Source organism: Gadus macrocephalus, chromosome 7 (assembly GCF_031168955.1).
Source record: "Gadus macrocephalus chromosome 7, ASM3116895v1".
NCBI classification, from domain to species: domain Eukaryota; kingdom Metazoa; phylum Chordata; class Actinopteri; order Gadiformes; family Gadidae; genus Gadus; species Gadus macrocephalus.
This window is the reverse complement of record NC_082388.1, coordinates 14,919,671-14,935,371: the sequence shown is the minus strand read 5'-3', so window position 1 is coordinate 14,935,371 and position 15,701 is coordinate 14,919,671. Positions and strand designations below refer to the sequence as shown.

At 43.0% G+C, this 15,701-nt stretch overlaps 2 protein-coding genes across 7 annotated transcripts in view; both read left to right on the top strand.

Moving 5' to 3' along the window:
* Positions 1 to 2,025: 2,025 nt before the first annotated feature.
* LOC132461608 (uncharacterized) lies at positions 2,026 to 5,009 on the top strand. Of its 2 annotated transcripts, XM_060056829.1 has the most exons (7): positions 2,027 to 2,521; positions 2,702 to 2,802; positions 3,073 to 3,421; positions 3,535 to 3,663; positions 4,087 to 4,131; positions 4,331 to 4,359; positions 4,478 to 5,009. In XM_060056829.1, the coding sequence occupies exons 1-7, from the start codon at positions 2,437 to 2,439 to the stop codon at positions 4,832 to 4,834; spliced, it is 1,095 nt and encodes a 364-aa protein (XP_059912812.1). In that variant the 5' UTR covers positions 2,027 to 2,436; the 3' UTR covers positions 4,835 to 5,009. The 2 variants fall into 2 exon arrangements, with proteins under 2 accessions (XP_059912813.1, XP_059912812.1); XM_060056830.1 differs by lacking the exon at positions 4,087 to 4,131 and having other exon boundaries at positions 2,026 to 2,521.
* A 316-nt stretch (positions 5,010 to 5,325) lies between these two features.
* fnip1 (folliculin interacting protein 1) overlaps positions 5,326 to 15,701 on the top strand; it is a 37,742-nt gene continuing 27,366 nt past the window's right edge. For 2 of the 5 annotated variants that reach the window (XM_060056823.1, XM_060056821.1), the window contains exon 1: positions 5,544 to 5,654. In XM_060056823.1, coding sequence (XP_059912806.1) covers positions 5,548 to 5,654 — 107 coding nt within the window. In that variant the 5' untranslated portion in view covers positions 5,544 to 5,547. The other 3 variants (XM_060056822.1, XM_060056825.1, XM_060056824.1) reach the window with 3 other exon arrangements.

Below are 15,701 nucleotides of genomic sequence, written 5' to 3'. Positions count from 1 at the left end.
CTTTTGATGGCGCAATTATTATTATTTTTTTCTAAGTTATATATATTTTTTTATAACTTTATAACTTTATAACATTTTATTTCGGGACTAATCTGATTATTCCTGTTAGTCGGGGATGTTATTGCATCGCGCATTAACTCCACAATAAGTTGAATACCCTAACATTTCGTCTCGCAGGCATTTTAAGATTCTTTGTGAATAGGTCTTACTGAGTTAGGAGTCCTCTTGAGGACTTTTAAGCTCTCCTAGACTTAGGTGCTACTTTTAGACCTAAAATACTTTGTGAATTGCTCTTAGTGAAAAAAGTTAGGAGTCCTAAATTTAAGAGTGACACGCCCATTATTTTTAGGAGTTAGGCCTACTCCTAAATTCGCCAGTTAGGACCTACTTTTAGCCCTAAGATCCTTTGTGAATACGGCCCCAGTAGTATATGCCTAAATGAGGCCGTAGCACAGTTAACGGACGAGCAGAGGTGGTGACGTCATCGAGTCCGCTGCTGTTCCAATCGCAGGTACGTACTCGCGTGCTCGCAAGTATGTGCTTGAAGTACAGACTTGCCAAGTAGGCCTACGTGCTTGCAAGTCATCGAGTCCGTAGTACGCGTGCTAGGAATTGAGAAACGGCCTGTAATATGTCCATGGGGCTTGGGTTAACATAACACCAGAGCCAATTCGAGAGAGACTCTTCACAGAGTGGCGAAGTCACACCCTTCCGGTAGAGCCCGTGGGAACTACGGACTCGATGACTTGCAAGCACGTACTTGGCAAGTCTGTACTTCAAGCACATACTTGCGAGCACGCGAGTACGTACCTGCGATTGGAACAGCAGCGGACTCGATGACGTCACCACCTCTGCTCGTCCGTTAACTGTGCTACGGCCTCATTTAGGCATATACTACTGAACAATATCAACAAATGATCTAAAACAAAATCCCAGCCTCTTTCATTTTCAAATAGTATGTAAATATTCTGAATGAATAAAAATTGAAAAGATATGCGTGTCCTGTCATGTGTATAAGCTATACACACACGACTTTATATATATTTATATATTATCTTATATTATTATTATTATATTATATAAATATATATATAAGTTAAGAGTAACTTAAGCTACAGTTGTGCGTCTTCTCCATATTGTCCGCCATCGTACTGCTGCGAGTGCGAAATGCATCCTGGGATTTATAGCGATTGCAAGCACACACGAGCCACCTCCGATGCATGCTTGGTGAAACGGCGAGATCGAGCCCTTTATTATGTCCATGCACTGAGCAGTTTGCATAGGAATGAATGGGCGGCCATTTTCCAGTCCGTGGTCCATCCTTTATTATGTCCATGGATCGAGCACGCATCAAGAACACTTCCGGGTTTTACGACAGTACTCGCTCGATGCGTGCTTCAAATTGGAACAGTGCTCGGGCAACGACTGATGACGTTTCACGAGTCCACGAGCACGCACAAGTACGCGAATTGAGAAACGGCTTCAGTCTTTATATGCCCTGGATCACACATGTTGTTTGTGGATTTAAATTATGATTTTTCATGCAAAGAAAACGAAAACATTTCGCGAAGAAGTTTGATAATGATAGGTTTTGTGTGAGGGCGCTTTGTGAACTAAAGCTCTTCGCTGCTCTCGACGCGAATGATATAGCCTATAGTCACCATCCGCACTTGGAACTCCGGTACAGACACGGCGATCTCTCTGCTCCACTAACCCTAAACCCTTATTTCTAAGGGGAGGATTTCATTGAAAGAGGTGAAAACCATAATAAGTCGGGGCATGTGGAGAGTTTCAATTATGCCCATGGGGAGATTGTCGGTCTTGTCCGCGCCAGTCGCAGGGAGCGTGACGTCACTGTAGTCTTTCTCATTGCGTTTCCTACAGCCTTTAATTGAACAATTACACAATACACGGTCAAACCCTTTGCATGAAAAATTATCATTTAAATCCACAAACTACATACGTGTTCTCCGGGGCATATAAAGACAGGGATCAGAAGACTTTCTCCCCATTAACCATTCCTTTTTTTCGATCTCATAGGTCCCATGGGCTCTACCGGAAGGGGCGTGACTTCGCCACTATTTAGAATCCAATCAGCTGGACTAGATAGATGGAACGTCAAGGACCACCCCTTTGGATCTAGATTGAGGTTGCCAAGCGACGGGCGGAGAGAGAGAACTCCTACCATAGATAACCACGATTTTGTTTAGCTAATGTGGCCGCTGGTCGAGATGACATTTATCCTAACGGCGTTAGGCCTATAGAGTGTCAAAATATGAGTTTTGAGTTCCAAAACAGACCAGCACCAGTCTTTATTTTCTTCGGCCTGGAGATATCGTCCGCGTAGTCTAGATACTGAAAATCTCGTTAGAGTCCCATCGAACTCCATGCTTGTAACTTAAGTAACTGCAACGACATCCGAGGCCATAATTAGTAATGCCCCGCAAACCTAAACAGCTTGGCAGACCACTTAATATCAAAGATACGCCGATCAACACCAAACTGATCAAAAAAAAAAACAGTAAGTCATGAACATAAACAGACAACATCGCAAGGTCAATATTTGTTTTGGTAAGCTAGCCTCGTGAAAGCCATCCTGAATCTCGAGATATCTCCGGCAGTTCTGGCTATGCGAGACTACGTTAATAGTAGGCCTATTCCTTAAAAAAAAAAAATCCTGATTATTTTGTTCACTTTAAAGAGTATAGGAGACCAATAACTGAGAAAATCAACATTTATCAACCACTGCTTGAGGAGACTGAGCTTGAAGAAATAGAAGTTCCAACTGCCCAAGGAAGCTTGGTGAGCTGCCTATTGAATAAATCCAGCTGTATTTAATCATATAATTTGCCATTACCTTTATCTAATTTGAATAGCCTACGAATTAATCGTGTTACTAGTCGATGTGTCGATTTTAATCTCGTCACGGCAAAAAATATTTTTGTCTTCATGTGTGGCCCTAATAGCCTACTCCGTCGTACTTATCCTATTTTGAATTGTCATTGCAAACATTTCCCAAGTAAACAACCACTGACCTTTATTATAATGTTTCCCTTGTGTTTAAATGAATAGAACAATGTGGAGCCCGTTCAGTTCGATGCGCTCCGTTCGAGGGCCGTGTGCTGCGGCCAACTCAATTTTAAAAACCTCAGCCATCCAAGTACCACCATTTCGAACATTAACGGACGTGCATCGTCACCAATGCCAACATTTGAGTCCCCTGAAGATGATCCGATTGTCCTGGGGGCAGCTCTGGAAGCATGGTCTGCATCGTTTGATCTAGAGTATGACACGTCCGCCAGCCACGACGTCTCTGATGGTATCTTCGGTCCGTTATCCTCCACTACCTGTACCAGCAGCCTGCCAACCCCTGAAGTATTTCGCCATGAGTGCGACAAAGGGTCTCTGAGTGTGTTGGCATGTACGTGTCAAGCAAAAACAAACTCCATCTTCACGAAAATATTGAAGATTTGTCTGAGTAATGTTATTCTTTTTGTACTTCCTCTTGATGTTTGCTACTGGTTTGGCTTGTAGTAAGGCCACTGGACTTCTCCATTGAGGAGGAGCTGCTGCATCCTAAAGTGAAGAACTCGACCCTGCTTGATGTCAGCAATGCTAATAATATTCACATGGAACAGCCTATCGACCTCTCCTTCATCACAGGTGGGTGTTTGTGGTGATTGTGCTGCTGCTGGTGGTGGGGGGGGGGGGGGGGGGCGCGGTAATTTTTGATGGGATTGGTGGATAGGTGTGATTCTTTTTGGGAAATGTGTCAGTAATATTTATTTATTCATTGAGTGTGACGCGCTCATCCAAAATGGCTGAATGTGCTCTTGGATACGTACAGGTAGACTGTTATGACTAAACCAAGTACCTTTGTGGCTGGACGTGAAAAACCCTTTAGCCATGACACTAACCTTGGATGGGGAAAATCTGAATTGGATGTCAAACAAAAGTGATTGAGACTGAAATGAGTAGTGAATATGAATCTTAACGCTTTAAATGGGATGCACTGTGTAGTGGGTAACTACTTAAAGTGAGCTTACATTTGTTTTTTTTGTGTTTGTCTTTGGATTGAATCCATAGGAACTAAAGTTGAATCTAGGAGAGGCTGCAACCATTTTGTTTCAGGTAGACCATGCATTTTTGGTTAGGGTTAAAAACAAAACAAAGTGTAAAATGATGTAGTCCTTTTGAAAACCGTTTTTGTGTTTTATTTAATGTACACTTTTCTGTGTTATGTCCATTCCTGTCGAGAATGGAAAAGATAAACCAATGTGTATATCAGGCCCTCAAATGCTAATGTATTATTTTTTTACCCTCATTCTAGACTGGAATTTTAAAAAGATTTCACCAAAGGTAAGGAATGCTACGCTATGCAATGCTTTTGTTAAATTGAGATTGCCATTACCTGCGTTTCACGCATTCATATTTGTAATAGTTCAGGGGCATTGTTTTGACTTCACATGTTTAACAGACCAGGCCCTCAATTGGAGCCCCTTTAGTCGAGGTCCAGCAGAAGGTACACTTCCACAGGCCTGTTTTTGATGTGACCCTGAGACCGACCGATGCCACCCAAGATGCCCGGGCTGCATTCCAAACATCCATTAAGGAGCCCATGGGGAAGGTGAAGGCTGAAATATTTGATGAGCAGTCCAAACCTCATTTCCCCAGAAGACCAGGCCAGGACCCTCCCCGCATATTAAACTTCACCTGCCTTGAAGACCGTGATGCCTTTTTTCAGAGATTGAGAGATCGCTACACCAGACTAAGGAGCGTTCCTCTCTTTCTTCAAACATACAATGGTGTCCCAAGCCGAGATGTCCTCTTCTAAAGTCTGCACACATTTGTGCAATATTGTTATTGGGAATAATTTGTGCAGCCGCAAGCTAACCACCAGATGTCAGGCTTTCTTCGTTGGATTATAATATGGTGAATTTAAATAAGGTTTTGTTGCACAGTTCTTGGTGTTTAAAATAAAAAAGACGTGTGTCTTTCATTTGTTCTGACATATTTTGCTCGTCCCATAGGCCTACTTATTTTTCTATAACCTTGCTTCTACGGAAATCTTAACAGTAATTTCAAACAGTATTTATGGCCTTAAAGTTTGAAGCATTGCTTATGGATTCAATGTTGGTGAACATTAGCGATACCGAAACAATTCTTAAATTCGTCGCACAACCATTATAGTCTGAGCTCTGGTCTGAGCATAACATAGATAATTTACCACGTGGTGTTCAGCAGGGAAATAATCCAGCCAATCGTTTATTTTGTTTGGATGACAGCGGGCGAACAACCAATCAGAAAAATGCAGAGGGTTTCCAAGCAGTTCGTGGTGTGACTAATGCGTGTCATATGACTCTGACACAAATGGAGACAATTGCAAATAACAAGATTCGCTTTTGTATTTGAGACGGACCGTTTGTACCGATTTGTTTGGGTACACAATGCCCCCGACGCTTTTTCAGAAGCTTTTTAACAAGAGAAATGCATTATCGCCTCCACCAAGATCCAGCAAAGATGATCCAGCTTTTAGGTAGGTTTTGTATGGTGTGGCTGTACTTTCCATTATTGTCATTACGGTGGCTGGGACGAGGTGGTTCAGCGAGAGAATGGTCATATTTGACATGGCTGGCGCTTTGCAGATCAAAGTGGTAACGTGTAAATACTTTCTAAAACTCAATTTATCTTTCATCATTCTTAAAAATAAGTGTGGTAAACGTAGGAGCGAAAGCTAACAGCTAACGGATGCTAGCAAGCTGCACACGCCGTCTCAGTGGAGCTCCCACTGTATTACCTCGTGACTCGTGTTTGTTTACTTTAAGTTGGTATTTTGATTGCTCTTGTATACAAATATATATAGTAGCCAGTGTGTTAAAAAGCATGATATGGTCATAATGGAATAAGTTGAAATTGACTCATTGCGTTATGTCACCCTGCTTTCAATAGTCAATTGTTTTTTGTGTTATTGGAGTTTAATCTTACGTTTCCTGGTGTCTAACAATGGAATTGTAATTGTGAGTTCGAGTTCGTCCACTTCCTCCGAATAGTGGTCAATGCAAGGATGCGTGGGTTTTAATGCATTGGTGCTCATAAGATGGATAACGTGGTGCAAAGTACAGCCAAGTTTGCATCCAACCTGAGGGTGAAAGGTGTGCTCTGTGCCATCAGCGAACCAACAACATGCACAATACGTGCTCTGAATGCGCGCGGCGGGTGTGACTGCTTGGTCTATTATAAAGGGGAGTCGCTGCCAATCTCTGCGGACGGGTATAGCAGTTGCTGCTACGCCCGGAGAACAGACGAAATTTGATGGGACTGCGTTTCAAGTTGTGCATGAAATATGTCCATTCAACTCCTTACCTTGTTTCCTTGTGCATGGTGTTATAGCAAGACGCCTACACGTCAACAAGTCTGAATACGTGTATTTACTAATGGTAATTGAAGTCTGAGCCGGTTTATAAAGCGGATTTACGGAGGAGGCAGTGTAAAGCGCTAAAGTACAACATTAGATTCTAGAAGATACTGAGGGCTTACACATTTATGGCACAATCATGAGTAATAAATAATGAATGTTATCATTTTGATTAACTTTTCAAGAGTTAACAATTTTTTTTTGACCCTGTCATGTATTGTTTGCTATCCATGAGATGCCCTGCTAGTCCTGTTGTTGAACTGTGCCCTGGCCTGCACGCACGTACATGTACACGTACACGTACACGTACACGTACACACACGTACACACACACACACACACACACACACACACACACACACACACACACACACACACACACACACACACACACACACACACACACACACACACACACACACACACACACACACACACACACACACACACACACACACTGTTACTGAATGCTCACGTGGCCTCCAGAATACCAGTAAGGGCACCCGGGCTGGCTGACCCTCTGAGGGAAGCCTAAAAAGCAGCTCTTATTTCCCAGGCTGCCGCACAGGGCACCCGAGCAAGCATACTGTACATTTCACTGCGTCGTACAGCCCTTTCTATCCTGCGCTGCATGCTAAACATACTACCTTCTTCACCTCATCCTCAGTGTGCACTGTTTGTAGGCCTACATAATGCTAGCATTATATGTACAGATTGTGTATTTAGTCTTTGTGAGATTCAGACTCATGGTTGATCTACTCCATTCATCCTTTGATGATACACATTGGATGATACACATTGGCTCGTCCATTCATTCCGTTATGCATTTTGCTACACATTGGGCATGCAAATAAAAGTAGCTTTGCATATTATAACTTAAATTCCACATTGCACATTTGGATACAGGCCTGTTGGTGTGGGGAGCACATCCTTACATTTTCTTTGTTTTTTTAACGAGTATGTCATGCCAAAATGTTTCGGTCATATCCGTTACATCTTAGTAGCACATAATTCAGGGGAATGCCTTTTGTAGTTTCATGTGTCATCTGACTGACCTCAATCTCACTGTGTGTGTGTGTGTGTGTGTGTGTGTGTGTGTGTGTGTGTGTGTGTGTGTGTGGAACAACAACAACAATGTACCACATTTGGAAACCGCTTGTGACTCAGGAATTTGTTAGTCACCACTATATTGTCATTACATCAGTGTCATAAAATTATGTCATAGTTTGTTGTAATAATTACTTGGACAATATATCATCCAAGAAAAAAGTTGTTTAAGTGACAGGCCTACTGGCTTCTGTTGCATTGTGTATGTATAAAATAAGAGTGTGATGCTTGCATATTTGGAAACAGACATGAATTTTGGCACAGGGCTTGTTAAGACGGAATGTCGTCATAGCCTATCAAGGGCATTTTAAGTGGACACACTCAGTCTTCCCAGAACTGCAGGGACAAAAAAAACAACATACATAGAAGTTTTCACGGTAGCATTACATTGAGTTTGTATGTTTGGCTCACATAAAGGTGCTCTTTCATTTTGTACACATTGTAATTTTGAAATGTGCAATGCCGTTGTGGATCAATTAATCAAAGAAACAAAATACGTTGTTTGACTTGTAAAATAGCACGGGCACATGGATGTTTTTTTGCTGGTGAAAATCCATCTGACATGAGCTTCGGCAGAACTCATGTTCACTGATGGGTTAAACGTATTAAAGTTTTGTTCATGTTAAGTTTATTGACGTTATGTCATTTCATTGTATTGAAATTGTTGTAACGTAACGTTACCTCGCTAACTTACCATTGATTAATAGACTGCTCAAACAGATGAAGTGGGGAACTTCAATAATAACTTTAGGAGCATGTTGTAACGTTATGGCATAACTGACTCATTGCAGTGTTTCCCACATGAGTAGATGTTGGTGGTAGCTGACAGGAGGGGAGCAGGGGCTGGGTGGAACTTATTTATTTTTTAGTAGTTGGAAAGATATTGGATGTAAACAGATATTCACGTTTCAGAATTACTCCGGCGTGAAGCGGGAAACTAAAGACGTGATCAGCACGCAGAGTGCTGTGTCTAGTGGTCTGTTATGGAGACCTTCTGGCAGCAGCAGTGTTCTCAATAGAGCCATCGTTTGGGTCCATATTGCTGCACAACAGCCCATTTACAAAGTACATAGGTCTAGTTGTTTGTACATATTTGAATACAGAAATTTGTCGCAGCTTTTTGCGAGCGCCTCTCTGGTGGTTGTGTTTTATGAGGGGTGGCCGTTTGATTTCAAGGTGCTTGGAGACAGTTGAATACACACGATTGACTTGAACTCACCCATGATCACCCAGGATGGATAAATGTTCAAATTACATTAACATTTACATTCATTTAGCAGATGCTTTTACCCAAAGTGACTTACAATAAGTACATTTGTTAGAAGGAGAGTATTTGTATGGGAGAGAACCTGCTTTTGAGTTGCTTTATTTTCAGAAGGAACTCAGCCGGGTTAAGTAACCGCGTTCAGAGCCCTTGGCCTGAAGCAAACTGCTAATCTTCTCCTCAACACATTCATGTGATTCTGTGTCATGCACCCTAGATGCCTTTGCAACACTTTGTAACAACGGTATCATGGGATGCTGATTCCGTAGTTCTGAATCCCACGTACGCATGCAAAGGGCGTTGCACCAAATCCTGGGCCCTGTATACAAGAGGTACTGATGCCCCCCCCCCTCCCCGAATTCCCCGAATTCCCCCTACCAGCCCCCTGCGCTGAATTGTTGACGGGGACGGGGGACGGGGGACGGGGGGGTAGAGAGCAATTGCTTCCTTGCAAGTTTGTCATGAAATATCGCAACAATGTTTTCCTGCACTTGAAATGTCTCAAACATGTCTCACAGAACCGCATTCAAACAAAACTGCATCTTCTCCCTACTTCACAAAACCAAGTAAACAGAAGCCTCACTTAAGTTTATTGAACATAATGCACATTTCATTACACACAACTATTTTCATTGTTTGTATCTTGGTAATGTGACCTATCAATAGTTGCGAATAATATTCACAACTATATTGATATTTGATCTTGAACCTCCTTGGTGTTTATGTAGCTCAATATGTGTTTAGCCTGGGGCTGGTAGAATAGACGAGGAACGGCAAAACCCAGAAGACTCTAGTAGCTTGAAGGCTGACCTCGCTTTAAAGATGACTTCCGTCTCCGGCCCATCTCCTCTCATTTACCAATGTATACCCTCCATCTCCTCTCATTTACCAATGTATACCCTCCTTCTCCTCTCATTTACCAACGTATACCTCCATCTCCTCTCATTTACCCACGTATACCCTGCATATTGTCTCATTTACCCATGTATTACGTCCATCACCCCTGCTTGTACTACTTCTACTACTACTGCTCAAACTCATCTTAGTCCAGCTCTGTCTATGCAATACAATTGTTTTGGATGAATCTGCCTTGATTCAGAATGATTCTATGTCCCAAATCAAGGAGATGCCCCTCTCCCGTGGCTGCATTCGTATTGCTTTCCACACTGCTCAGTGCTCACTGTTGGGCCAGCGATGCTACCGGAGACGGTGGAGTTAGCCTCCGGCCGCTATCGTCTCCTCCCCTGTCAGTCATGTGAGGGCTGGAATGCAGAAGTCCTCCTCACTCATTACCTGTGTGTGTGTGTCTGTGACAATGTACCACATACGTAAACCGCTTGTGATTCGGGAATTTGTTAGTCACCAACAACTTTTGTTTTTGAAGGGAGTATCTGTTGATACCTATTGTTGTTCTATTGTCTGGGTATTCCACGATTGGACATAGGTTTGAATGATCAGCCCACCAGCGAGATGGATGAAAGATTCTGAACCTGGGTTTACAGCCCTTACTTTACATGCTGACTTTTTTTTCTTCTCTACAGTGAAAACTTCCGAACCAAAGCTTTAAATGACGCACACATTTGATACAAATGAAATATGGACTGATTTAATTTCATTAAGTAATTTTGATTGTGTAAAAAAAACCCAGAGCTATGGTAAACTCTTAATATGCTGATTAGTGAACGTATATCAATCACAAATTCACTTTAGAAGGTGGCAGGTATTACAGTATTGCTCTTACGTCGACGGCTGGTGCCCAAAAAACGGCATCTACTATGAAACGTGTGTGTGCGTGTGCGTGTGCGTGTGCGTGTGCGTGTGCGCGTGCGTGTGCGCTTTTTGGAAGTAAAAAAAGCCCCGCCCCTGTCGGAGGCATGGTTGCATCTAGGAGTAATGACATGGGACTGTTAGCAGCCCGAGATCTATTTATCATTTTATTCATCTATTTTTTAAGCAGGCGCAAAACTAATGCCAATGCTGATCCTCAGTAACATGTTTGATAGTAGGGCAGACTGGTTGGTAGGGAATGCAAAAGCTTAGGGCTGTTTTAAATATCACATGCAGCTTGACTCAGTATTCTTCCCTATGGGTCTAGTTCTTCTACTCAGTGGGCATGTCACATGTCATGCTTAAATTTAGTTTTAGCCATAAGTGTGTTGTTATTATGTATTTGTCAATTTTTATTCATACATGTTTTTTCGTATGTAGATACTCACATCTCAATGAATAACCTGTTCTGTATCGCAATCTAATCAGAGGGGAAAAAAATGAATGGAAACTGCTATTAGCATCTTCGTTTAACAACCACTCCTACTTGTGATTTCACACAGCAAAATGTGAGACACTAATTAGAAAGGGTAAAAAAAAAGACACTGCCACCAGTTGGCCTAGACTAGAGCAATACAGGAACCACTGATTGCTTGTTGGTAGACGCTGTACACTGCCTGTGTCAAAGTAAGTTTCAATAATTTCTGTGTCATCAATTTGGTATTGCTAATGCTTTGACTTTACTAAGCGAGAAACCATTCAACCATGTTTCAATTTGCATGTTGCTTCCAAATTCCTCAATTAAGTTAAATCTTGTTTTGATGTTTCTCTGATCAAAAAAGTTTTTCCCTGTTTATGGTTAGCTGTTAAATAGGGCTCCAGACTGCGACCAAATGGTCGCATTCTGTGACCACAATTTGAGAGTGTGCGACCGAATTTTCCATCTGGTCATGTTAAACGTGGAAGGGGCGCGTCAATGAATCCGGAATCTTTATCAGGCCAATGAGCGAAGAAGGATAGGGAATGGCCATTGTAGGTGGCTAATGTGTCGAGGGGGAGGGTCCTAGAGATTATCGAGCGTGCGTAAACGTCTGTGCGAAGGAGAACGTTTTCACAACCTGCTACGTGCTTTTACAAAGAGCAGGCAAACTATTGACTCGTTCTTCCGACCTTCGGCTAGGGTGCCAGACAGTGCAAGTCAGTCCTGCACGGGTCTTATTTTACAAACCCCGCGGCCCGCACCCGCCCGTACCCGGAATACTTAAAATCGCATCCGACCCTTGTTCCGACAGTAGCCCGACCGGCACCCGACCAGCACCCGATGGAAAATTAGAAACATTAGATGGGAATTACATTATCTGGTGTTTGGCTTGGTGCTTTAGATTGTTGTGCAAAAAAAGCACATCATCCACCGTTGACGGTTTTAGTTGACTCCTCCGCTCCTGATTAACATATCCAGCACCGGTGAAGTCTAGCTCGCTATCGCAAAACCCGCGCCCGACCCGCGCTGTTCAGGAGCCCGACCCGACTCGTTTCATCCAAATTGTGCGGGTCACCCGAACCAGTGCAGGACTATGCTTCAGGTACCATAAAGGGCTTTTCACACGGGAGGCGTTTGTCGTGCCCGATAATGCATTCTCAATGGAGAGGCGAGCGGGCAGAGAGGAGGCTCAGCGTCCTGTCAAGCGGCACGACAAGCGGGCGCACTCCCGTGAAACTGTCGCTTCCGTACTTGTCAAACGCATGCATGCGCAAACCTGGAAACCCTTGGGATAGATGAGAATCACAATAAAATGTGACACTGAATTTGAAACAGCACATTGTAATTTCTGCATCTATTATCAAAATAGTTATCAGTAATACAGTTAAAATTAGTAGAAATGTGAATATTTGGTTTGCATGTTGGTTGACGGTGTGTGCCCCTAAAATATTTGGTTGCGCCCCTAAAATGTTCAGTTGGGGGCCACAGTGCTCCTAGTGAAAAAAATAAGTCTGGAGCCCTGTGTTTAGCACTTGGAACAGGATCCCAAGTTGGTTGGATCAATTCGTTAGGCTTGGATCTTTGGGCCAGAAGATGCATTGTTGGAACCTACCTAACCTTTGAAAAGGCAGGGACTTGATCACATGTATGGTGACACTGCACTAATGTATCACATGCATGATCAAATAATTATATTACAATGCACAACTTTACAGTCTGTGAGGACTTCCCTTCCGAAATAAATCTAGATACAAGAGTATTTCTGATGATTGGATGTTGCACTTGAAGCTGGCCAGCATTACACACACACACACACACACACACACACACACACACACACACACACACACACACACACACACACACACACACACACACACACACACACACACACACCCCCACACACCACACACCGGGTTAACACCGATCACCTGACAGTCTCATGTTGTGTGAATTTTGTTCGCTGCTATTCTTAGGAGCTACTTTGACAGAGCGAGGGGAGGTTGATAGTGGGGCAACGGAGAGAGAGGGAGTGTGCTTGGGAACAATCTCATCTGAAATGCAAGGATGCCCAGGTAGGAGCAAACTGAATTGATCTAAACCCTTTCAATGTGCTCAAGAGCTTGATGGAATGTACATTTATGTTTTGGGCGTTTGGCAGACGCTGGTATCCCATGTGACAACGTTTATCTGGAATGATGGCACTAGTGCGAGGGAAGATACTGGTTCCTTTACGAAGGCTGATCTGTGCCAGTGGGGTGTGTGACTGTTCGCAGTCAGTCACGTGAAGCAGGGTTATCTTAGTGGCAGAGCTTGGCGAAAGTAGATTTATGCATTCAGTGTGGTTAAGTAATGTAATATGGATGAGGGCAAATAGCGATTCTGTGCAGTGACCATCAAGGGCAATTGGCTGTGTAGTGGTCTATGTTTAGCTTCAAGGCTGTTTCGTTGTAAACTAGCATAAAAAAGCACTTCAAACTGATTTAAAAAAAAAAAAAGATTTAATTCAGCTGCTGGCAACTTGAGTCACAATAGGGAGTTTGAAATTGGCTGTTTTTCGAGTGTGTGTGTGTGTGTGTGTTTGCTGGTGTATTTGTTAATGCATCCTTCAGGCAAGTCATGCACTACTTTTGTGAATGACTCACGTCACATGCTTCCTAATGGTACACTTCCTTCTCCTCTTTTTCTCTTGATTACTTGACATTGTTCTCTGTATTTCAGTTCCGCTTTTTTATTTTCATTCTTAATTTTAGAAGAACTTTGCCAGCAAATTTACCTGGCAGATGGTTCTAGACTGCAGGCTTCCTCTCTTTTTCTTCTGTCTCGTCAGTGGAGTTTCCAAACGCTTGTGTGTTCTGAGAAAGCAGTCGGATTCATGAGGTAAACCTACTCTCTATTCCATGGGTTTAGATCTTTTTTTATTCACTTTGGTTACAGATAGAAATTCTGTTTCTCCTTTTCTTATTGGACATTGTGGGCCACTAAAGCACACGCACAAGTCTTTTTTCACACACTATTGGATGATTATGAAGACCATCATATTATCTCTTACTCAACAGACAGTTCCCTGCGTTAGAGGACCAGTCGTATTGGTGCATACCAACGAGTCCTCGTAGAACGCAATCTGACACTGTCTGCACCCCGGCATGTGTGAGGTCATCCACTGGGCGTTTCTTGTCTCTATCGATGCGAGGGCCAAAAGGGGATTCTTGGTATTTTGCAATATTTTGTTTTGTTTTTGATGCAAAGAGACCAAGTCATTTTGAGTAAAATCTCCTTCAGAGCCAGTCGTTTGCTCAGTCCCAAACACAGTCAACCCCCTAATGTGTTTTTGTTGTTGTTGTTGCTGTTCTTTTAGCTTCTTAGTAAGTCATGCTTATCCTGTTATTGTGTGTCAACAAGATGAACCGAGACAACAGCATCCGCCTTATGGCACTAAATATGTACACGTTAAGAACACCTCTAATGATGTCCTGCCCTTCTAAAGGGGCAATCACAACACTTGCATCTGAAATACAGTTCATGAATCAGAGATGAGAGTGGACATGACTTTGCTGGTCCCTTCTGTAACATCTGTGTGCCACAAGATGTATATACCGTTGTTCTTTTAAGCTATTCCACACCCCCGATCCCTTTGTGAACACTGATCTTGGGGCTTCCCCTCCCACAGCTTGCCTCCTCATAAAACACTATATATAGGCCAGTTGCGTTGTCTGATGGGCTAGATGGCATGACGCATCAATCCCACCATTTGGCCGTCGCTCTTTCCATCCTGTCCTCAGTCCCTTCGCCGGTGCAGTCTCATTGAACCCTAGCCAGGTTTTCCTCCACTGCCCAGCAGTACAGGAGGATGTCATCGTGATACAGTGTTGATTCCCATTAGGCCATCCCTGCACCGAAGGCTTTTTTAAGGCATTAATAGAACCAAAGATTGAATGTGCTTGTAAAGGCAGGGTTTTCCCTATAATTGTGCCGGCCAATTTTCTTTATTTACACACACATCAAAAAGACCAAAAAATTCAATAAATAATAATAAAGCAGCCTTATCCTGACCTGATGAGAGTGGCAATGTTAACAGAGTCCCTGTTTAAATGACTCTGGACTGTGGGTATGCAGCGTTTCAAGAGATAAAGCTCTAACCTATTATACTATGGGATGCAGGTAGGGATGCAGGTTAGATAATTTGACGTGGCCCCTAAAAAGAGAAAAAAGCTACTTCATATCTGAATTATTTTTTTTCGAACTGCTGAGCCAAATAAAAAGATAGATGCGGAAGCTTCAACGCTGGAGCTAGCGTTGAAGCTATGTCCAGCGTGGTGGAAGCGGGTCCAAGATGAGTTTGGCTTCTGCGACGGCATCCAACGTAAACTGCCCGCGCTGATATTAGTTGCGCTAGAAAGATTCACCTTCTTGGCACCAGAAGTGAAATTGAGCAAAGGCACCACCGCTTGCTGTTTTTTTCTCGGCAGCACCGGTCCTTCAATAACTGCCCCAGCCTCATCCTCTTGCACCGCTGCCACAGCCTCGGCACCTCAGCTGCATCTCTTTGGCCATTACATGCACTAGGGCTGCACCGTGCACTATGTCGGAAAGTAATCGCATTGCGCTATTTTGTCTTTCTGCGATATGACTAGAATATTAATCATTGTACAAAGATTGGGGTGATT